A 25,564-nucleotide genomic window follows, 5' to 3' on the forward strand; every position below is an offset into this window, starting at 1 on the left:
CCGGGAACCCGGGCGTGGGAAGCGAGAACGCTACCGGACGACCACGAGATGCTGGTGGCAGCACTCTGCATCATGTTTAAATGCGTAATATTCTTTGTGAGTGTGATCCTACCCCTGTACCATTCTGGCCTGCTTGTACGACTTTACTAACATATGTTGTTTCGGTCAATGTGATTACTTATTTAGCATTCTATCCCGCAGATACACTATATTATTTTAGTTGTTTTCGACTGGGTCTCTGCGGGTTCGTCTTGTTCCACACGTTCTGCAGTCTCGTACAGGTTAAAATGTCGCAAAAGGAAAATTTTAAGGTCAGTGACAACTTATTATTCACATATAAAACCGTGCAAGCTAGGGCAGTACTCTAATTTTTTTTCTTATTTTGCTATTTTTACTGATAATCTGAAGGTGTTCCACGAAGGCGACACACGTTGTTAATAAAATATTAAGTTGCATGCGGCACTGATTTTATTCAAATATTCTACAAACGGCTGCTGTACCAGACGGCGTAATGGAGTGGGAGAAATTTTATGAAAGATTCATTTTCGGCTGGTGATACTGTTGGTAGGTGGGAGGGCGGTGAAGATGCTATAGAAAAGGATGTGCAAGGAATGAGAGTGTTAAGATTTTAAGGTATGGATGCAATGTTCGTGTTTAAGAGGTGGGACAGCGGACTGTGTGGTCGAGGTTCTAGGATATAAAATGTTGTAAGACAATGCGACGGCGAGGATCGATGCTGTGGCATGAAGCGGGAAATGTGGAATTTTATAACACTTTTTTAATAGCGGAATGCACGTCATGGCCATATGGCTGGAAATCTGGTTTCCTTTGTAAAATTAGCCCGTGCAGAAGATGAGGAGTTACGGAACGTCATAGTTTCACTTGCACCACTGCTTTACACAGCGCCACGACCGCCTGGAGAGGTGGAAGCTGCTGACAATGGAGTATATCGAGGCAGTGGCACCGGGGATGGCTGCTGCACGGCCCTCTGACGTCAGCCGTACACCGAGTTGTCATGAAGTGGTGCCGCGTGGGCGGCGGAGGCGGCGGGGGTGGAGGGGGCGACCAGCGCTGCGTCCCTCGCCAGCTGCTGCTGCAGGCGGAGCTGTGGACAATAAACAAGTCATTGATATGGGACCCAAACATTAGTGGTCCTGTCTCGCTTATCTTACGTACACTCAAGAGTTACTTCTGTATCTCTTAACCCTGTCAGCCCCTCTGGCTACAATTGTTTACATTTACTTTTACAGTGTCTTAGCAGCAACAAAAGTATTTTTCCCCAGTGGAAACCTGAGATACACATGTGTGAATTTTCAACCTTTTCATCATGCACACGTCCCCAACTGATTGCGATGAAAACATCAGTAAATCAATGTAGCAGTGCGCAGCAAATCGCGACCACCAGAATTCACGGATGTGGTTGGTTCGCTATATTTGTGAGTTAACGAGCATTTCGCTCTCATTTAAGTATATGGCCGAAAGAGTCAGCCTTCAGGAATTTTGAAACGAACCCTGCCGTTCAGGACCGGATGCCACAAACGGCGCAGATTCACCACGAGATGGGGAAACTCACAGGCGCCTATTGTTTATTGAGGGCGAAGCTCTGTAGTGTGCGCGTGAGACAGACGAGAACCTACGTCATAGGGAAACCCAGCAAAGGCTTTCATGGCCAAGGAGACGTTGCATGCTACATATGGTGGACCTAAGATTGGCCGTAAAGAGAAACATTTATTAATTCTGTAGTAGTGCAGGGAATCAAGACACAGTAATTTTAATCTACTATCCTTCATAAATTTTCATGGTGATCCCAATAAAACTTGAATATTGATCATATCTATAATAGTTTAGGATTTAGTTTAAAGTGAAATTCAAGTTTTGTAACAAAGACGTGAATGCTAAAATCTGAACACTTTAGTCGATCTCAACGATCGACATTTCATATAAAAACGCATCATTAAAATGACAAATGTTGTAAATATCAATTCTGTTACTTCATTTGGTTAAAAGATATATTAAATTAAAATTATTAGTATTTTCAGTTAAGCATCAGATCATCATTTCCTCCACACAAAACACGCTGGACGAATAGAGAATCTTATTGAATCATTTAGGTAATAAAATATTTGTTGTAAAGTTTAGTTCATAATATTTACCTTTGTTCCTTATTTATTTAACAGAAAGCACATTGATGCAAAGGTACTGGCCGTGACATTCAAAGTTAAGAAGCAAATTGTATTGTATTGATTTTATGTAAAATAATTTAACGTTTATTATGTAATGGATATTATTGTTACTTTATTTAGAACGTGAAAGTGGTCAAGCTTTGATTATTTAAATATGTTAAAATGTAAAGTAATGTAGAATAAGCTGTAGCCAAGCAGATGGGCGGCTTCTGGAAAGGGAACTGCACTAGTCAATTGAGCGAAAATGTTCGGCGCGAGGGAAACGCGGTCGGAGATGGACAGAGGGCAGTTCTGGTCTAGACACCAAAGAGGACAGTTCGGCTAGAGACACCAAAGGGTTCAGTTCGGATGCAGACGCGGAAGAGGACAGTTCGGCTGGAGACACCAAGGATACAGTGCTGGCGGAGACGCGAAAGCGAACGGTCGGTCTTTAGGCAGCTAGGAAGTGGAACGACTTGGAAAATTTCGCGTTGTGTGGTATCGCTGGACTGGGCGGTGAGCAGACGCGCGCCTGCTGTGAACTCCAACTTTTCGCATAGTTAATGAGGTGGAATATCGAACTTGCAATTCACGATGGCTTTGTGAATGATCGAACTGTGTCAAATGAATATGCGCTTGAGTGTAACAAACTCTAAATACGACCACTTTCGCTATTAGTTTGCTCTCTGAATAAACATTATCCTAACCAAATAACAACTGAGTGCCCTACATCATTTATGGGTCGTTAATTTAGCTCCCGATATTATAATTACTGTTGTTATACGTTATATTAACTTTGTATTTCGCAAACTTGCCATCAGCCAGACAATTTAACCAAAGGATCACAGGCGTCTAATTTAGGGAGTCTAATGCGACACGAGTTGTTCAGCACCTAGACGAGTTTGAGCCAAGACATTTCGATGAAGGGGAATGTGAGCCCGAATATCTTTGGGATGTTAGCTCACATATTCCACTGCATAACTGAATATCGCTGTTGTTATTTTGCATGGAAATTATTGAAAGATCACTTTACTTTTCGTTACAGTAAAGAATATTTCGTAATTCGTTATTTTAGTCCATAAAATGAAGCCAAGTGTACAAAGTATGTTAGGAAAATGAGTACATATTTTTGTATAAATCTTGTATCTAAAATCATTAAAAGCCAGCTAAGAGCATCACCGCATAAAGAAAAATTATATTTCCTGCAGAAAAAAATTCAGGTCAAGAAGGGTTGAAGGGATTGACCAGTACAGAATTTTTTTACCCTAATTTTAAATTTGGTTATAATGTTGTTTAGAGAGTCTACTTTTAAGATTCATTCATATGAAGTCTGCCATAAATGTTAAAATATGTAAAAACCGTGACTTACCGCATTGGGGTCTGGCGCATCCAAGTGCTAGAATGCAATCTGTGTAATATTACAATAGTTACAGACGGAACAGAAGTCCTGTTAGTTTCGGATAGTATTACTGGGAACATTAGTAGCAACCAAAATACTAATCAAAATATCCACGGGTGTACTGCCGGTCTATAGTGTCCAACGGGCACAATATTTCGGCGATCAAACATGTCGCCATCGTCAGGTGAACTGACGGACTGAGCTCCTGTGAACGTGCCGGCACGGAGATCCGTACGCTATGGCTGCTCAGGGGGAACTGAGCAGCCATAGCGTACGGATCTCCGTGCCGGCACGTTCACAGGAGCTCAGTCCGTCAGTTCACCTGATGATAGCGACATGTTTGATCGCCGAAATATTGTGCCCGTTGGACACTATAGACCGGCAGTACACCCGTGGATATTTTGATTATCAAATACGCCGGGAGAAACTCAAGAACAACTAAAATACATTTCTCAACAAGATTTGTATTCGCAACATAATTCGATGACTCCTTTATGGTGAACAGTCTGAAACCACATGCTTACCTCGCGTCTGCTTTTAACTTCTCATTTCGTTTGTTTTTTATATGAAGTAAAATGTGAGGCTTGAAAATGACAAATCAACGTATTTATACGGATAGAAAGGATTCAAAAAATAAATCCAAACGTGCAAAAAATGCTTCGACTGCTTAGCAGAAGCCTGTTAATCGATATAATTTCGTCAAAATGAGAGTATTTCGACATCGGTGAAAAAAAGGCCCACTCTACGGTGATGCCATACACTTGCATTATACCTTTTTTTTTTTACTTCTGAATCTTCGTTTTTTCCTGTAGTACGTAAGATTTTTGCGATATATTTTAATTTCGATTTTTGGTGCAAGTTTTCATAGACTTTTTGTCGAGAAAATTGACTTTTATTTGAGAGTTGCAAAGAGTCAGCATTCCCTTTATAACATTATTTGTTTATGTTTCATTTAAATTTTTATAATTTTTTTTTTAAATATTCGCATGTTGGTACTATAGTTTCGTAGATGTAAAGTAAAGTGTGCTGTACTGGAGTCTGAAATCCTTTGCTTTGTATGTGAATAATGTATGAAAAATACTATGTAAATTGTTTATTGCGTTAAATAATTTTCTAATGACATTTTGTATTTAAAATATTTGTGTGTAAACATTGTTCATGTTGATGTAAATTTGACAGTTTAAGATATGGTCACGCTTAGGAACTATGTAAGAAATAGATGTTATGTACAAGCCAGTGTGCTTTTGTGTGAAACGAAAGTGGCTCTGAGGAGTGGAAGAGGTGGCAAGGGCGAATTGGCGCGCTAGCTAGAGCAAGCGCGGGCAGTAAGTCACACAGTCTGTGAGCGGCAGTGATGGAGGCAACACCTTTGTGGAGCAGGAGAAGCTTTGCCTGCAAATTTGCACAAAAATACCTCGGACGAAGACTGCAAACAGCTTACGGAACAGCTGCGAGTTGTTCGGCTACTGTATGTAAAATCGAACGATTCAAGGAAATAAATTTAGCCCATACGCAAGATACTTGCACGCTGTATTGTGGGACTGTAGCCGTTATAATTGTTCACCACTCTCAAGCCTTCAGCCACAAGATAAAATTTTTTTGTACTTTTTACTTTTGTACAGCGTGAACCACTAATTTAAACTGTGTTTTAATAATCATTCTTGAACTTCATCCTGTTATTTCATCCTAATCATACAACTGTATAGGGTTCCTTCCTGGAGTTTGATTAATCCCAGTATCCTGTTTTACAGACATATGAAGTGCCAAGTTAATATAAAGAGGCACCGTTTAAACTGTTTTTGTGTGCATAATAAAATGGCTCTGAGCACTATGGGACTTAACTTCTAAGGTCATCAGTCCCCTAGGACTTAGAACTACTTAAACCTAACTAACCTAAGCACAACACACACATCCATGCCCGAGGCAAGATTCGAATCTGCGACCCTAGCGGTCCCGCGGTTCCAGACTGTAGCGCCTAGAACCACACGGCTACCCCGGCCGGCTGTAAGTAATAAAAAAAAAAAAAGAAAAAAGTTTTCTTAACTATGCAAAGTACTATGGTAAAAATTTGCTTACGTAAAATTCAAACAGAGTGAAGTCAAGTTGCTAGAATCTGTTAAATGACTATATATAATTAGTGCAGAGAGTAATAGTTTTTGAAAGTAAGAAAGAGTTTTTCTTGAAGTGGCATGTTCTGTATAAAAAGTGTGTGCTTTAGTATCTAAGTACTGTAGTGTTTAAGTTTGTTGGTTATGGGTTTCTAAAGATCCCCACTGACCAAATTTTTGTAGCTTCCTTGAAGTTATCTACTGGGCCTTTTCTCTTTTAAAATGTAATGTATAAGGGTGTAGTCCAACATTGTTTCAGTGGAGTGATATTTATTTGGAGAACCAAATTAAACAGTAGCAAGGAAGTCATACTTCTGCTTTTCCAATACTTCACTGTTTCATTGTCTGACTAGGCTGACGGCCATTTGATCATGTTTTAAACTACTATATTAACTTGTAACTGAGTTGTCCTAGCTGCAGTATAATATTATTCATACTGCGTTTCTATCTAACAGCTGGGTAAGATCTTACGAAAAGAAGTGAGTAGGCTGATTTACTTATTCATTAGACACAACACACGGTCAAATTCTGAAAAAAGGGTAGCTCTATTGGATGGCTTTTCCTATTAACGGAGCTACCCTCCCATAGTGTACTTAATTTGGAAACTAAACTAAATTTTAGTAAGAGGGTTATATATGGCTTTTCATGTGACAGGACCATTTCTTCTGTTGGGGTATAGTATACGTGGCAAGATAGAAGACAGGGTTTTGTGTTATTTAGGTAAAAGCATACTAAATTACAATAGTGGTGGTAGGGTTATACCTCACGCAACGATATACACATTTTTGCCTCGCACAAATCGATGACAGGCAAAATCTGTTGTCTAGCGCCGCTAACGGTGAGAGAGTAGGGGTCAGGCAGTCAGTCAGTTCTACACTCCTGGAAATATAAATAAGAACACCGTGAATTCATTGTCCCAGGAAGGGGAAACTTTATTGACACATTCCTGGGGTCAGATGCATCACATGATCACACTGACAGAACTACAGGCACATAGACACAGGCAACAGAGCATGCACAATGTCGGCACTAGTACAGTGTATATCCACCTTTCGCAGCAATGCAGGCTGCTATTCTCCCATGGAGACGATCGTAGAGATGCTGGATGTAGTCCTGTGGAACGGCTTGCCATGCCATTTCCACCTGGCGCCTCAGTTGGACCAGCGTTCGTGCTGGACGTGCAGACCGCGTGAGACGACGCTTCATCCAGTCCCAAACATGCTCAATGGGGGACAGATCCGGAGATCTTGCTGGCCAGGGTAGTTGACTTACACCTTCTAGAGCACGTTGGGTGGCACGGGATACATGCGGACGTGCATTGTCCTGTTGGAACAGCAATTTCTCTTGCCGGTCTAGGAATGGTAGAACGATGGGTTCAATGACGGTTTGGATGTACCGTGCACTATTCAGTGTCCCCTCGACGATCACCAGAGGTGTACGGCCAGTGTAGGAGATCGCTCCCCACACCATGATGCCGGGTGATGGCCCTGTGTGCCTCGGTCGTATGCAGTCCTGATTGTGGCGCTCACCTGCATGGCGCCAAACACGCATACGACCATCATTGGCACCAAGGCAGAAGCGACTTTCATCGCTGAAGACGACACGTCTCCATTCGTCCCTCCATTCACGCCTGTCGCGACACCACTGGAGGCGGGCTGCACGATGTTGGGGCGTGAGCGGAAGACGGCCTAACGGTGTGCGGGACCGTAGCCCAGCTTCATGGAGACGGTTGCGAATGGTCCTCGCCGATACCCCAGGAGCAACAGTGTCCCTAATTTGCTGGGAAGTGGCGGTGCGGTCCCCTACGGCACTGCGTAGGATCCTACGGTCTTGGCGTGCATCCGTGCGTCGCTGCGGTCCGGTCCCAGGTCGACGGGCACGTGCATCTTCCGCCGACCACTGGAGACAACATCGATGTACTGTGGAGACCTCACGCCCCACGTGTTGAGCAATTCGGCGGTACGTCCACCCGTCCTCCCGCATGCCCACTATACGCCCTCGCCCAAAGTCCGTCAACTGCACATACGGTTCACGTCCACGCTGTCGCGGCATGCTACCAGTGTTAAAGACTGCGATGGAGCTCCGTATGCCACGGCAAACTGGCTGACACTTACGGCGGCGGTGCACAAATGCTGCGCAGCTAGCGCCATTCGACGGCCAACACCGCGGTTCCTGGTGTGTCTGCTGTGCCGTGCGTGTGATCGTTGCTTGTACAGCCCTCTCGCAGTGTCCGGAGCAAGTATGGTGGATCTGACACACCGGTGTCAATGTGTTCTTTTTTCCATTTCCAGGAGTGTAGTTTGGAGTCCACTGAGACCGTGCGGAGTATCTGTGGCATCGATACTGATTCAGGCCACTACATGTCAAACATCAAACTGACATATAAAAGGAAAAACAAACCTCAAAAGTTTGATAGAGAACTTATGAGCGTAGCTACATTATTCATAGTCCGATATATTCCTAGATGTCTAAAACGTCAATCGATTAAAAATAATCCGGTATATTACCGGAGATCTTGAATATCCTTAGGTGACAGTCTAGGAGCAATTGTCAATGGATTAAAGCTTTCACTGAAGAAGTTGCTCCCTTACAGAAACGGAAGAAACATGCTTGGTGCGATGATGAATGCGATACGGCAGTTTTACGCAGGCATAAAACTTGGTTAAGTGACTAACAAAGGAAACTGAAAGTTCCAGGGATGAATTACACAGTGCTAGACGATCAACGGCTAAAGAAATTAGAGGCGTCAAATGGAAATTTAATTAGGACTCACTCAAATCTATCGCGGAGGCTTTCAGTCGCCATAAAACGAGAGAGTACTATTACACATTTAAACAGTAACAATAGAAATACAGGGTGTTTATAAGCGAATCCTGCCCCCATGAACCATGGACCTTGCCGTTGGTTGGGAGGCTTGTGTGCCTCAGCGATACAGATAGCCGTACCGTAGGTGCAACCACAACAGAGGGGTATCTGTTGAGAGGCCAGACAAACGTGTGGCTCCTGAAGAGGGGCAGCAGCCTTTTCAGTAGTTGCAGGGGCAACAGTCTGGGTGATTGATTGATCTGGCCTTGTAACAATAACCAAAACGGCCTTGCTGTGCTGGTACTGCGAACAGCTGAAAGCAAGGGGAAACTACGGTCGTAAGTTTTCCCGAGGGCATGCAGCTTTACTGTATGATTAACTGATGATGGCGTCCTCTTCGGTAAAATATTCCGGAGGTAAAATAGTCTCCCATTCGGATCACTGGGTGGGGACTACTGAAGAGGATGTCGTTATCAGGAGAAAGAAAACTGGCGTTCTACGGATTGGAGCGTGGAATGTCAGATCCCTTAATCGGGCAGGTAGGTTAGAAAATTTAAAAAGGGAAATGAATAGGTTAAAGTTAGATATAGTGGGAATTAGTGAACTTTGGTGGCAGGAGGAACAAGACTTCTGGTCAGGTGACTACAGGATTATAAACACAAAATCAAACAGGGGTAATGCAGGAGTAGGTTTAATAATGAATAGGAAAATAGGAATGTGGGTAAGCTATTACAAACAGCATAGTGAACGCATTATTGTGGCCAAGATAGATACGAATCCCACACCTATTACAGTAATACAAGTTTATATGCCAACTAGCTCTGCAGATGACGAAGAAATTGAAGAAATGTATGATCAAATAAAAGAAATTATTCAGATAGTGAACTGTGACGAAAATTTAATAGTCATGGGTGACTGGAATTCGGTAGTAGGAAAAGGGAGAAATGGTAAGACAGAGATTTAGGAACCAGGTTTTAAATTGCAAGACATTTCCAGGGGCAGATGTGGACTCTGACCACAATCTATTCGTTATGAACTGTAGATTAAAACTGAAGAAACTGCAAAAAGGTGGGAATTTAAGGAGATGGGACCTGGATAAACTAAAAGAAACAGAGGTTGTACATAGTTTCAGGGAGAGCATAAGGGAGCAATTGACAGGAATGGGGGAAAGAAATACAGTAGAAGAATAATGGGTAGCTTTGAGGGATGAAGTAGTGAAGGCAGCAGAGGATCAAGTAGGTAAAAAGACGAGGGCTAGTAGAAATACTTGGGTAACAGAAGTAATATTGAATTTAATTGATGAAAGGGGAAAATATAAAAATGCAGCAAATGAAGCAGACAAAAAGCAATATAGACGTCTCAAAAATAAGATCGACAGGAAGTGGAAAATGGACAAGCGGAGATGGCTAGAGGACAAATGTAAGGATGTAGAGGCTTATCTCACTAGGGGTAAGATAGATACTGCCTACAGGAAAATTAAAGAGACCTTTGGAGATAGGAGAACCACTTGTATGAACATCAAGGGCTCAGATGGAAAGCCAGTTCTAAGCAAAGAAGGGAAAGCAGAAAGGTGGAAGGAGTATATAGAGGGTCTATACAAGGGCGATGTACTTGAGGACAATATTATGGAAATGGAAGAGGATGTAGATGAAGATGAAATGGGAGATGCGATACTGCGTGAAGAGTTTGACAGAGCACTGAAAGACCTGAGTCGAAACAAGGCCCCCGGAGTAGACAACATTCCATTGGAACTACTGATGGTCTTGGGAGAGTCAGTCCTGACAAAACTCTACCATCTGGTGAGCAAGATGTATGAGACAGGCGAAATAACCTCAGACTTCAAGAAGAATATAATTCCAATCCCAAAGAAAGCAGGTGTTAAAAAATGTGAAAATTACCGAACTATCAGTTTAATAAGTCACAGCTGCAAAATACTAACGCAAATTCTGTACAGACGAATGGAAAACTGATAGAAGCCGACCTCAGGGAAGATCAGTTTGGATTCCGTAGAAATGTTGGAACACGTGAGGCAATACTGACCCTACGACTTATCTTAGAAGCTAGATTAAGGGAGGGCAAACCTACGTTTCTACCATTTGTAGACTTAGAGAAAGCTTTTGACAACGTTGACTGGAATACTCTCTTTCAAGTTCTGAAGGTGGCAGGGGTAAAATACAGGGAGCGTAAGGCTATTTACAATTTGTACAAAAACGAGATGGCAGTTATAAGTGTCGAAAGACATGAAAGGGAAGCAGTGGTTGGGAAGGGAGTGAGACAGGGTTGTAGCCTCTCCCCGATGTTATTCAATCTCTATATTGAGCAAGCAGTGAAGGAAACAAAAGAAAAATTCGGAGTAGGTATTAAAATCCATGGAGAAGAAATAAAAACTTCGAGGTTCGCCGATGACATCGTAATTCTGTCAGAGACAGCAAAGGACTTGGAAGAGCAGTTGAACGGAATGGACAGTGTCTTGAAAGGAGGATATAAGACGAACATCAACAGAAGCAAAACGAGGATAATGGAATGTAGTCGAATGAAGTCGGGTGATGCTGAGGGATTAGATTTAAGTGTCAGGAAGTCATTTCTGAAAGTATTTGTATGGAGTGTAGCCATGTATGGAAGTGTAACATGGCCGATAAATAGTTTGGACAAGAAGAGAATAGAAGCTTTTGAAATGTGGTGCTACAGAAGAATGCTGAAGATTAGATGGGTAGATCACATTACTAACGAGGAAGTATTGAATAGGATTGGGAAGAAGAGGAGTTTGTGGCACAACTTGACTAGAAGAAGGGATCGGTTGGTAGGACAAGTTCTGAGGCATCAAGGAATCACCAATTTAGTATTGGAGGGCAGCGTGGAGGGTAAAAATCTTAGAGGGAGACCAAGAGATGAATACACTAAGCAGATTCAGAAGGATGTAGGTTGCAGTAGGTACTGGGAGATGAAGAAGCTTGCACAGGAGAGCTGCATCAAACGAGTCTCAGGACTGAAGACCACAACAACAACAACATAAACGAATATCGGGGTTTTAACGCTGCATAATATTTATTACATTAAAATTACAGTTATAAATGATATGTCAAATGAAAAAGCAACTCAGACAGTTTTACCAAGAACCTTATAAATGTTCACTGCCATAGCGAAGTACGTGATTGGTTGAACTTCACTGTACCCAAGCGCTGGATAGGACGCAAGGGGCCCAATGACAGAGCTTGCTTTGCATGGCCTCCACGTTCACCCAACCTAACGCCATGTGAGTTTTTCCTTTGGGGCTTCATCAGGGATCGTGTGTACGTGCCTCCGCTACCAGCAGACCTGTCTGAATTAAGAAACCGGATTGAAGCAGCTGTTGCTACAATCACTGAAGACACACTTATCAACGTTGGGGAAGAATTCGGCTATAGACTTCATATGTGCCTTGAGACTAATGGTACTCACATTGAACATTTATAAGGTCCTCGGTAAAAGTGTTCCAGTTGCTCTTTAATTTGACATATCATTTATAACTGTAAGTTTAATACAATAAATATTGTAAAGCGTTAAAACCCCGATATTCATTTATAAACACCCTGTATACTCCACCTACTCTTATGATGATGGATATGAACGGAAAGACATAACAATAGGGCATAACAATTATGAAAATTCAGTGTTTTTCGCTGAATACTTCAAACAGTTACTAAACAGTGGGGGACCACAACATTATTTGGACTCTGACCCTTATACAAGAAATGAAGCGCATCTAGAAGACGTTATCCCAGCACATCAAGACGAAGTACAAGTAGTGATTAACTCCGGAATTATAAGACGCTGGTAGCGAATCAACTAGTGGCAGAACTCTGGAAATACGCAAATGTACTAACTGTTCTGAATTTACATACACACCTCATTGATATCTGGAATACTGAGAAATTGCCAGAGGAATGGAATGTTGCAATAAACAATCCACTACACAACGAAAGAGATAGATCGGATCCAAATACATCCGCTCTGGATACTACTTCACAGTTTTCTCTGAGGTTCAGTATTTCAGAATTCATTTACAGCTTCACGCTGAATTAGGTGAATATCAAGGAGGTTTCCGCCCAGGACGAAACTATCCTTGTCAAATTATTACTCTTAAATGGATAATGAAACGCCGAAGTCAGGAACAACAAGGTAGTAACCAACTTCGTCGATTTTAAAATAGCCTATGATAATATCCATCAAGAATATCTGTCTGTCCTTACGGGATTTGGTTTACACCAGAAACTTGTCACTCTCACTGCGATCACTCTTCGACATACTAAGTCTAGAAAAATGTTCAGAAATGAATTCTCTGAACGATTTGGGATTCGAACTGGCCTCCGACAAGGTGATGGATTGTCTCCATTACTATTAAATTGTGTGCTGGAGAAAATCATGCGCGAATGGAAGATGTGTCCAACTACAGTTAACTACTGTTAAGATCAGAAGAAAGATTTGACTTAACTCTCTTCCAGATGATTTGGGGTTGTTAGTAAGCAGTATCGATAAGGCAAAAGTTTCAGATAGAAGAACCTGAACGATTGGCAGCAATAGTTGGGTCGAAATTTTTTTTTGAGAAAACTGAAATGATGTTCACCTGCTCAGCTGACACAACCATATTACACTCCAATAACGCTCAAAAAAATTAAGGTGGTCAAAGTTTTCATATATCACGGTTATATTGTTACTTGAATGCCAATGAAAGAGCATCAAGAGATGGTGGAACGTTAAAACTACAACGAGCACAAAGAACTACATGTCCAATTTATAAAAACCTAGCTCTTTCAATAAATGCTAAACTGAGGCGTTATCCCTACGTAATTGAACCGGAGACAACATATGCAAGTGAAACTAAACACTAAACTCCAGAAAGTTGATAGATGAATCTTTCGAATGATTACCAATAAAAATATTAAGTTCCTGGTCAGTGGAGACTCTTGCCCAACTCGGTAGTTTACCAAGAAAGTGAATCCATTATTGATACGATGCGAAAAAGAAACGTTTCAATTTTTGACCACATTTCGCACCTCACCGAATACTAGACTCCTGAAACAACTTTTTGACTATTTTTGGGACAGTAAGACAAAAACAGCTGGTTTAAGGAAGTACAAATGGAACTGAATGATTTGAACAATGCCCAGCATCAAATTGGACATAGAAACGCGAAGCTGTATCTGAAGAACAAATACACACAACTGACATTTGAAACATCACAAAGGAAGAAATACGTCGTATCTACAGAAGAACGAGCCGCCAGATGGCTGAGAATAAAGGTCTAAACTTATTCATCGTGGGTTCTGTAGTATAATGAGCAATAGAGAGTTTTTTTAAACCTCGTCAAGGAACAAGAGTGGCAGAATGTTTATCGTGCTGATAACATAGAGGACAAATATAATGCCTCCCTTATCAAATCTCTCATTCTCTTTGAGAGTTGCTTTCCATTAGAACGTTCTAAACGGGTTACTAGCAGTAAAATGATAGGGGATAAGGATATCATGTAGAAGAAAGCGGGAATTATATCAAAATGTTAGAAGTAGTCACAATCAAGTTACAGTAGCCCATTACAAACAGTACTGTAAGATGCTTAAACATGTTGTTAGGAAGGCAAAGAGTATGTGGTACTCAAATAGAACAGCTCATTCACAGGATAAAATTAAAACTATATGATCTGTTGCGAGGAAATTGTCTGATCAGCAGCACAAGGTCGACGATATAAAGTCAGTTCGTAGTAAAGATATTTATGTTACTGATAAATCATATGTATGTATAATATTTAACAATCATTTTCTGAGCACTGCTGGTGAATTAAATAAAAATTTAGTTTCTACGGGGACTCATATAACTCTCTTGGCAATTGTCTGTTCGAGATTGATGTCAGAAATACTCCTCTGTGATACAGACAAGGGGGAGATTGAGTCAATAATTACATCATTGAAGAATAAGGACTCTCGTGGATATGATGGAATGCCTAGCAGGATATTAAAGTACTGTGCTGCACATGATGGCTCCGTTTTTAGCCACATATGTAATTTTTCCTTTAGGAACGGTCAGTTTCCTGAACGATTAAAATACTCAGTAGTAAAGCCGCTTTATGGAAAGGGAGAAAGGGATAATGTAGACAATTTTAGACCTATTTCTATGCCATTAGCGTTCGCTAAAGTTATTGAAAAGGCTGTGTACGTAAGGACAATTGCTCATTTTATATCATACGATTTGCTATCAAATGTACAGTTCGGCTTTAGAAGTTGTTTAACAACTGAAAATGCTATATTCTCTTTTCTATATGGGATACTGGTTGGGTTAAACGAAAGGTTTCGAACGAAAGATTTTTGATTTAACTAAGGCGTCTGATTGTGTTGATCACAAAATATTACACCATAGGTTAGGCCTTTACGGAATACTAGGAGTATCGCACAATTGGTTCACCTCTTACTTTAGCAACAGACAGCAAAAGGTCATTATTCACACTGTTGAGAATGGCTATGATGTGGGGTCTGAGCTGGGTACAGTCAAATGGAGGGTGCCTCAGGGCCTGTTACTTGTTTATATAAATGATATGCCCTCTAGTATTACGGGTAACTCTAAAATATTTCTGTTTGTTGATGACACTTGGTACTAGAGGATGTTGTGTGCAACACTGGCTCGGTTTCAAATCGTGCAGTTCATGACATAAGTTCACGGCTTGTAGAAAATAAACTAACGCTAAATCACAGTAAGACTCAGTTTTTGCAGTTTCTAACACACGATTCAACAAAACCTGACGTTTTAATTTCACAGAATGGGCATATGATAGGTGAAACAAAACAGTTCAAATTTCTGGGTGTTCAAACAGATAGTAAACGGCCGTGGAAAGCCCACGTTCAGGATATTGTTCAAAAACTTAATGCTGCCATTTTTACTATTCGAATGGTATCTGAAGTAAGCGATCGTTCGACAAGAAAATTAGTCTACTCTGCTTATTTTCATTCGCTTATGTCGTATGGTATTATATTTTGGGGTAACTCTTCCCATTCTAAAAGGATATTTTTGGCTCGGAAATGGGCGGTTCGGGCAATAAGTGATGTAAGTTCACGAACCTCTTGTCGACCCATGTTCACGAATCTGGGTATTTTGACATTGGCCTTTCAATATATATATATATATATTCCTTACTGTCGTTTCTGCCGTGTAGGGTAGCCGTGCGGTCTCCGGCGTCTTGCCATGGTTAGGGCGGCTCCCGGAGTCGCAGGTTCGAGTCCTACCTCGGACATGGGTGTGTGTGTGTTGCCCTTAGCGTAAGTTAGTTTAAGTTTGAATAAGTAGCCCGCTCTCTCCCTTTCAGAGGAAGGGAATGAAAAGATTTTTTAAAAAATCCCCTCATTTGCGAAATATCGTAGGTGAGTGACACGTATCGTCGAGAAGAATGGAGGAATCTGACGTGTAAGTCTGATGTATCAGATGCCTGAGAATCGTTCGAGAATGAAGGCACGGGGGAAGATCCCCTTCGATGTGTAAGAAGAGTTGTCGAGTCCTCCATTATGACGAATGAGCCCCGTTTGCAGAGGCCGGTACGCACCTCTGGAAAGCCGTCTTCGCCGAGGCCAAACCGCTGCACGAGCCGCTCGCCCATCCTGCCGTGGCGGGCCTCGAACTCCGTCCTGCGTCGGTCGGAGACCTCGGGGTCGAAGTCCCACTGCTGCGTGCGGAAGTTCTCGGGCGCCCCTGCCAGGTTGTTGCGGACCAGCCGCTGTATCAGGCCGTACAGCGGACCCGCCGGCGCCGACAGCGCCTGCCGACAGAGGAACGCGCGAAACCGAGCTGAGGTGTTTGGTGATCACCCTGTGCCCGTGCCACCTTGCTGCCCCCGGACAGGTACACTGTGAGATCAAAAGTATCTGGGCACCTGGCTGAAAATGACTTACAAGTTAGTGGGGCCTCCATCGGTAATTTTGGAATTCAGTAAGGTGTTTGCCCACCATTAGCCTCGATTACAGTTTACACTCTCGCAGGCATACGTTCAATCGGGTGCTGGAAGGTTTCTTGGGGAATGGCAGTCCATTCTTCAAGGAGTGCTGCACTGAGGAGAGGTATCGATGTAGGTCGGTGTTCCAAAACATCCTAAAGGTGTTCCTTAGGATTCAGGTCAGGACTCTGTGCACGCCAGTCCATTACAGGGATGTTATTGTCGTGTAACCACTCCACCACAGGCCGTGCATTATGAACAGGTGTTCGATCGTGTTAGAAAATGCAGTCTTCTACATCTACATGACTACTCTGCAATTCACATTTAAGTGCTTGGCAGAGGGTTCATCGAACCACAATCATACTATCTCTCTACTATTCCACTCCCGAACAGCGAGCGGGAAAAACGAACACCTAAACCTTTCTGTTCGAGCTCTGATTTCTCTTATTTTATTTTGATGATCATTCCTACCTATGTAGGTTGGGCTCAACAAAATATTTTCGCATTCGGAAGAGAAAGTTGGTGACTGAAATTTCGTAAAAAGGTCTCGCCGCGACGAAAAACGTCTATGCTGTAATGACTTCCATCCCAACTCGTGTATCATATCTGCCACACTCTCTCCCCTATAACGCGATAATACAAAACGAGCTGCCCTTCTTTGCACCCTCTCGATGTCCTCCGTCAATCCCACCTGGTAAGGATCCCACACCGCGCAGCAATATTCTAACAGAGGACGAACGAGTGTAGTGTAAGCTGTCTCTTTAGTGGACTTGTTGCATCTTCTAAGTGTCCTGCCAATGAAACGCAACCTTTGGCTCGCCTTCCCGACAATATTATCTATGTGGTCCTTCCAACTGAAGTTGTTTGTAATTTTAACACCCAGGTACTTAGTTGAATTGACAGCCTTGAGAATTGTACTATTTATCGAGTAATCGAATTCCAACGGATTTCTTTTGGAACTCATGTGGATCATCTCACACTTTTCGTTATTTAGCGTCAACTGCCACCTGACACACCATACAGCAATCTTTTCTAAATCGCTTTGCAGCTGATACTGGTCTTCGGATGACCTTACTAGACGGTAAATTACAGCATCATCTGCGAACAACCTAAGAGAACTGCTCAGATTGTCACCCAGGTCATTTATATAGATCAGGAACAGTAGAGGTCCCAGGACGCTTCCCTGGGGAACACCTGATAACACTTCAGTTTTACTCGATGATTTGCCGTCTATTACTACGAACTGCGACCTTCCTGACAGGAAATCACGAATCCAGTCGCACAACTGAGACGATACCCCATAGCTCCGCAGCTTGATTAGAAGTCGCTTGTGAGGAACGGTGTCAAAAGCTTTCCGGAAATCTAGAAATACGGAATCAACTTGAGATCCCCTGTCGATAGCGGCCATTACTTCGTGCGAATAAAGAGCTAGCTGCGTTGCACAAGAGCGATGTTTTCTGAAGCCATGCTGATTACGTGTCAATAGATCGTTCCCTTCGAGGTGATTCATAATGTTTGAATACAGTATATGCTCCAAAACCCTACTGCAAACCGACGTCAATGATATAGGTCTGTAGTTAAATGGATTACTCCTACTACCCTTCTTGAACACTGGTGCGACCTGCGCAATTTTCCAATCTGTAGGTACAGATCTATCGGTGAGCGAGCGGTTGTATATGAGTGCTAAGTAGGGAGCTATAGTATCAGCGCAATCTGAAAGGAACCTAATCGGTATACAATCTGGACCTGAAGACTTGCCCGTATCAAGCGATTTGAGTTGCTTCGCAACCCCTAAGGTATCTACTTCTAAGAAACTCATGCTAGCAGATGTTCGTGTTTCAAATTCTGGAATATTCCATTCGTCTTCCCTGGTGAAGGAATTTCGGAAAACTGCGTTCAATAACTCCGCTTTAGTGGCGCAGTCGTCGATAACAGTACCATCGGCACTGCGCAGCGAAGGTATTGACTGCGTCTTGCCGCTTGTGTACTTTACATACGACCAGAATTTCTTCGGATTTTCTACCAAATTTCGAGACAATGTTTCGTTGTGGAACCTATTAAAGGCATCTCGCATCGAAGTACGTGCCAAATTTCGCGCGTCTGTAAATTTTAGCCCATCTTCAGGATTTCGCGTTCTTCTGAACTTCGCATGCTTTTTCCGTTGCCTCTGCAACAGCGTTCGGACCTTTTTTGTGTACCACGGGGGATCCGTTCCATCTCTTACCAATTTATGAGGTATGAATCTCTCAATTGCTGTTGCTACTATATCTTTGAATTTGAGCCACATCTCGTCTACATTCGCATAGTCAGTTCGGAAGGAATGGAAATTGTCTTTTAGGAAGGCTTCTAGTGGTACTTTATCCGCTTTTTTAAATAAAATTATTTTGCGTTTGTTTCTGATGGATTTGGAAGATATGGTAGTCGCCATCCCCAAATTGCTCTTCAACAGTGGGAACAAGTAGGTGCTCAAAACATCAATGTAGGCCTGTGCTGTGATAGTGCCACGACCGAGCGAGGTGGCGCAGTGGTTAGCACACTGGACTCGCATTCGGGAGGACGACGGTTCAGTCCCGCGTCCGGCCATCCTGATTTAGGTTTTCCATGATTTCCCTAAATCACTCCAGGCAAATGCCGGGATGGTTCCTTTGAATGGGTACGGCCGACTTCCTTTCCCATCCCTCCCTAATCCGAGCAGCCGCTCGACCGTGAAATCCAAGTTTTATCACCTCCTGCCTAACTGTCATAGTACTTGTAGTGGATCCTGATGCAGTTCGGATATATGTCTGCCCTTTACACATTACGACCCTCTTCAATGGTCGGCGGTCTCTGTCAGTCAACAGACGATGTCGGCCTGTACACTTTTGTGCTGTACGTGTCCCTTCACGTTTCCACTTCATTATCACATCGGAAACAGTGAACCTAGGGATGTTTAAGAGTGTAGAAATCTCGTGTGCAGACGTATGACAGAAGTGACACCCAATCACCTGACCACGTCCGAAGTCCGTGAGTTCGGACGAGCACCCTATTCTGCTCTTACACGACGGCTAATTACTACTGAGGACGCTGATATGGAGTACCTGCTAGTAGGTAGCAGCACAATGAACCTAACATGAAAAAGTATGTTTTTGGGAATGTCCGGATACTTTTGATCACATAGTCTATGTGGCCTTGAACAAAGTATGGTAGTGGAGCGGTTGGTCTTGTTTTCCTAGAGGGATATCCAGGTTCTTTGAGACGACTGCCAAATTCAGAACTGTTTTATAATCATCTTTATTCCCATTGGAGAAAAATGTGAGGGGCGTTCAATAGATAACGCAACACTTCTTTTCTGAAAGCAGGTTGGTTTTATTCAGGATTCTAGTACACAATATTATTCCTCACTCGTTTGCCTACAAAACCATATTTTTCCAACAAAATCTCCTTCAATGTGAAGGTCTTATGCCACCTTACTAGGATGGCCTGTATGCCTGCATGGTACCACTCTAATGATCGACGACGGATCCGACGTCTTCCTGCTTCAATAACCTCCACATCATCCAACTACTGTTGCCCACAGAATGCATCCTCATTGGGCCAAACAGATGGGAGCCGGAAGGTGCGAGATGCAGGCTGTAGGGTGGATGAGGAAGAGCTTTCCAATGAAGTTTTGTGAGCTCCTCTCTGGTGTACATACTTGTGTGAGGCCTTGCGTTGTCACAGAGAAGGACAAGTTTGTTTGCATTTTTATGGCGACGAGCACTCTGAAGTCGTTTTTTTTTAATTTCCTGAGGGCAGCCCAACGCACTTCAGAGCTGATCGTTGTGTCGAGAGAGAGGACATCAAATAACCCCTTCAGAGTCCCAGAAAACCGCCGGCATGACTTTACCAGCAGAGGGTGCGGCTTTGAAGTTTTCCTTCAGAGAAGAGGTGGTGTGGCGCCATTCCGTGGACTGCTGTTTTGTATCCGGTTCGAAGTGATGAATCTATGTTTCATATTGTGACAAAGTTCGACAAAAAAGTAGTCCGGTCAGCCTCGCAAAGCGCAAGCAGTTCCGCGCATGTGGTTCTTCGTTGCTCTTTATGAACTGCTGATAGGTGGCGAGGAACTCAGCAGCGCACACCTTTGATTACCCCGACTGGAGCACGCTGTGTCAGCACTACAACAGAGACGACTACTTGAGCAGCGAGCTATTTGATTGTGAGAAGTGGATCATATCGAATGAGACTGTCCGCACGTTCTAACACTGCAGGCGTCACAACTCCGTACGACTGGCCGGCACGCGGGCGATCGAACAGACTTGCGCGCCTGTGTGCGATGATGACAGACGCCTCGCCCGACGACTTTGTTCGCTGCCAGGTTGCCGTACACATTCTGCAAACGCCTGTTACTATCTGCGAAGCTATGGTATTCCGCCAAAAGAAAATGACAGATCTCTTCTTGGAACGCACTTCCGCTACAGACGCCATTTTGAAGCCTACGTATAGCGCTGCTAGGAACTTCACAACTCTACAGAGGATGAAGCGGGAATATTCCACGATGTTCCATTTTTTCAGCCAAAATTGGCCCAAAAAAGTGTTGCATTACTTATTGAACGCTCTTCATATTTTGGGTGAGTAATCGTGCCTTTTTGCCGTAAAATGAACGTAGTAGAGGTTGTTAATGAAAAAATTCAATGCTCTCATTTAAGTGTTGCTGATCTAGAAAAATTATATAAGGGCTTGATTTGTATATTGAATGGAAGGCGTGATAGTTTTGAACACTTTGGGGAACTGCGTTAAAAAGAAAAACCTTAACAAGTTGGTGATCCTTCGTTTCCTCAGAATCGAAGTATACCAAAGAAGTATGAAAACAACGAAGCCAGCTCACCGCACACTTCCAAAACCCCAAAGGAATTAGTGAGCGGTTTGCTTCAACTGGACTCACAAAGGTCATTGCAGAGTACTTGCTTTTAGTAAACAGAGGTGTAACAAATTTGGAAAAACCAACGGAGTTTTTCAAAAATGACCTAGACACTGAAAGTCCGCGCTTACACTTGGATATGTTAGCCGATATCGCTAACAAAAAACAACTGGTCATAAAACACATGAGTGATGTAAGAAAGTACATTACACAAGAGCCTGCATTTGGAGAAATGTTATGTGTTATGAAGTGCATTAAGCTTCTCCAAGTAGTTGCAATCACGACAGCAACAAAAAAAAAATGGTTCAAGTGGCTCTGAGCACTATTGGACTCAACTTCTGAGGTCATTAGTCCACTAGAACTTAGAACTAGTTAAATGTAACTAACCTAAGGACATCACATACATCCATGCCCGAGGCAGGATTCGAACCTGCGACCGTAGCGGTCTCGCTGTTCCAGACTGCAGCGCCTAGAACCTCAACGGCCACTTCGCCCGGCACGACAGCAACAGCAGAACAGTCATTTAGCACCCTTAGCCGTCAGAAGTCGTATCTCCGATCAACAATGGGACAAAATCAACTGAATAACTTGGCTGTTCCTCATGCCCACCGAGATGTTTTGGATAAATTGGATACCCGACCAGTCATCAACGACTTCATATTCAGTAATCCAGTCAGACGGTGTACATTTGCACCTTTCTAAAGACACTCTAGCCCTAATAATGACATTTAGAGCAATATTAAAAGTCTTTATAAAATAGAGAATTGAATACATACATTAGCCTATGTTAAATTTTCAGTTTCGAAATATTAATATTAGTTTTGTACTGTATTGCTATATTACTATAGTACTGTATTAGTTATTTTCAAATACTTAAATATTTTTAGGGTGTAAGACCCAACTAAAACCCGCAATTTACATACTTTTTGGCTGTAAGTATTAGGCATCCTGTATTAACTTTATTAACTCTATTGAAGCATTATCTATGAGATGCTGTTTTCATTTAATGAACGCTGATCCTTCTTCAAAGTAAGCTTAAATTAGCTATTTCACTCATTAATTAAAGTGCTATTACTGGGCGACAGAAATATTTTATATTTTATTCTTTTAATGCTAGTTTAGCATTTATTTAAATATAATTTCATTTTTTTCAGAGCTATCTATTCACTGCTCTGTAGTAGTCTACAAGCATACTTAATACTGTAAATTAAATTAGCTTTTTACGAAAATATCATCCGTGTTTATGTTTTGTTTCTTTTTTCTAAGCCAAAAAATGTGTCAGGCTTGTCTAGTTTCCCGGAGTGTCGAGTTATCGAGAGTCGAGTTTTCAGGGTTCTAATGTTGATCATGTGACTCTATACTGACTAAAAAACTTAAAAACTCACTATTTTTCATCAAAAATTTAGAACATTTCCCGGGGCAATACCCCCAGTATGGCCCTCAAACTAACATTTTTTTTTTTTAAGTCGGCGCCCCTGCATAGTACACGACAAAAGCACTTCGCAATGGGAATCACTTCCCGAAACGCGTCGTTGCTGTGACTGGCAGTAGCAAATTGCTGCTTTGTGCTGTCACGTTCCTTAAGGAGAAGAGTGGCGTGCAATGAGTTTCTTACATTTTTGTTTCCTAGATTCTCTTCTTACGAGCTCCGATGAGGTAATGCTCTGCACAGGGCAGCTTATCGTATTATTTCAGTGCAAAGAATTCAGGTCTGAAGTGAGGCTTTATGAGTGATTTGATGCGACATGCTCTGTGTTTTTCACGTGGGCCGGAATTCGGTTTATTATACAGCATATCCGAATCATAGGTAACTATATAGAGCACTTCCTCATTCATTTAACGATTCTCGATATTTGCATTGGTCTCTTAAATACTTTTTGAGTAAATTCTTTACCTTGCAGCGGCATAGAATTCCACGAGGTTCATGCAGAAATAACCATGTCCTTCCATACGTCATGAAATGTGTTTTGAGTTTAAATAATCAGTAACTTGAAATCAATCTCTCTGGATTTACTTACGCCTCCACATCCGGAAATCCTTTACTTAGCAACAAAATTACTACGAGGGTTACTCCAAAAGAAATGCACACTATTTATGTAAAAATACAGTTTTCATTCTGCATGTGTGAAAGTTTTACAGTGTGTAGATACATCTTTCCCGCTTGTTTTTAAACTTAGTTCAACCGGTTCCCGTGAGTGGCGCCGTCACAGCATGTCTTTAAGATGGCTGATACCCTTGACGGTTGTCAGAAACAACGTGCTGTCATAAAATTCCTGTGCTGTGAAAATCAGACAGTGGAAACATCCACAAGAGGTCGAAAAAGGTGTATGGAGATGCTGCTGTCGATCGCAGTACAGTTAGTCGGTGGGCAAGCAGGTTACATGATGAAAGCGGGCACGGCAATATTGAGGATTGTCCCTGCAGCGGCAGGCGTCATACTGCACACACACCACACAATGTGCAGAGAGTTAACAAATTGGTGACTGCTGACAGACGCATCACAGTGAACGTATTATCACGCTACGTTGGGACAGAGGAAGGAAGTGTTTGCAGAATACTGAAGGTGTCAACGTTAAAAAAGGTTTGTGCCAGGTGGGTTCCCAGGATGTTGACAGTGGCTCACAAAGAAACAAGAAAAACGGTATGCAGTGAACTTTTGGCACAGTACGAGAATGGTAGAGATGAATTTCATGGAAGAATTGTGGCAGGTGATGAAACATGGCTCCATCATTTTTCACCAGAGATGAATAGGCAATCAATGGAGTGGCATCATGCAGATTCACCTAAGAAAAAAAATTCAAAACCACACCTTCTGCTGGAAAAGGTATGGCTATGGTGTTTTTCGATTCTGAAGAACTCTTGCTTTTGGACGTCATGCCAAGGGGAACCACCATAAATTCTGATGCCTATGTGACGACACTGAAGAAACTTCAAGCTAGACTGAGTCGTGTTCTACCACATTGGCAAAAGCAGGATGTTTTGCTGGTGCAATGCACGGCCATATGTCAGTCAAAAAACCATGGAAGTGATCACAAAAGTCGGATGGACAACACTGAAACATCCGCCTTACAGTGTTGACATGGCTCCATGTGACTATCATCTCTTTGGGAAACTGAAAGACTCTCTTCGTGGAACAAAGTTTGAAGATGATGACTCCCTTGTGCACGCTGCCAAACAGTGGCTCCAACAGGTAGGTCCAGAATTTTACCGTGCGGGTATGCAGGCACTGGTTCCAAGATGGCGTAAGGCAGCTGAGAGGGATGGAAATTACAGTATGTGGAGAAATGAAAATATTGTTCCTAAAGGAAATATCTACACACTGTAAAACCTTCAAACATGTAGAATAAAAGATGGATTTAAAAAAAATAGTGTGCATTTCTTTTGGAGTGCCCCTCTTATTAGCGTCTTTGTACGAATCTTTCATATCTTTGAAGGCAAGTTTGCGTCGCGACCTTCGAGACAGTTAGCGATATCTCGCGATGCATATGGTGAATATTCTGTTATTCAATAATTTCAGGTTTTGTGCATAAAAGTATTTAGGCCAGAGCCGCGAGCAGGTATGGTCGCTGTGCATGCTTTCCTCTAAGATGGGACATTTGTACATTTCGAAGTCAAATTTTGAACTCATTGGTAGCAAACTGGACCATTGAGAGATATTTAAGTGTTTATTTAAGTCCATATAATAACAGGTTGTGCAAAGTAAGTAATTCCTGTGTTAACTTCTTCTTAAAGTAAAGTCAGCAGAGTGTTATTAGGTCGGTATTGTATTTGCAGATTACACTGAGGTGATGAAAGTCATAGGATACCTCCTAAAATCGTGTTGGACCTCCTCTTCCAACTTGACGTGGCATATACTCAACAAGTCGTTGGAAGTCCCCTGCAGAAATTATGAGCCATGCTCCCTCAGTAACCTCCCTTAGTTGCGAAAGTGTCGCCTGTGCAGGATGTTGTCACGAACTGACCTCTCGATTATGTCTCATAAAGGTTTTATGGGGTTCACGTCGGGCGATATAGCGGGGCCAAGACTGTCGCTCTTATTGTCCAGAATGTCAAACCATTCGCGAAAAATTGTGGCCCGGTGACATGACATCGTCGTTTGGGAACATAAAGTCCATGAATAAATGCGAATGGTCTCCAAGTATCTGAACGTAGCCATTTCCATTCAATGATCGGTTCAGCTGGACCAGAGGACCCAGTCCATTCCATGTAAACATAGCTCACACCACTATCGAATCGCAGCGAGTTTGCACGGTGCCTTGTTGA

At 42.5% G+C, this 25,564-nt stretch overlaps 1 protein-coding gene across 1 annotated transcript in view; it reads right to left on the reverse strand.

Annotated features, from left to right (window-relative positions):
* Positions 1 to 450: 450 nt before the first annotated feature.
* Positions 451 to 25,564, reverse strand: part of LOC126272047 (uncharacterized) — a 76,716-nt gene continuing 51,602 nt past the window's right edge. The window contains exons 2-3 of the mRNA XM_049974562.1: positions 16,036 to 16,248; positions 451 to 1,105 (exon numbers count right to left, since the gene is read on the reverse strand). Of these exons, the coding sequence (XP_049830519.1) occupies positions 995 to 1,105; positions 16,036 to 16,248 (324 nt within the window). The 3' untranslated portion in view covers positions 451 to 994. The remainder of the gene's footprint in view (positions 1,106 to 16,035; positions 16,249 to 25,564) is intronic.

This window comes from Schistocerca gregaria, chromosome 5, assembly GCF_023897955.1.
Source record: "Schistocerca gregaria isolate iqSchGreg1 chromosome 5, iqSchGreg1.2, whole genome shotgun sequence".
NCBI lineage: Eukaryota > Metazoa > Arthropoda > Insecta > Orthoptera > Acrididae > Schistocerca > Schistocerca gregaria.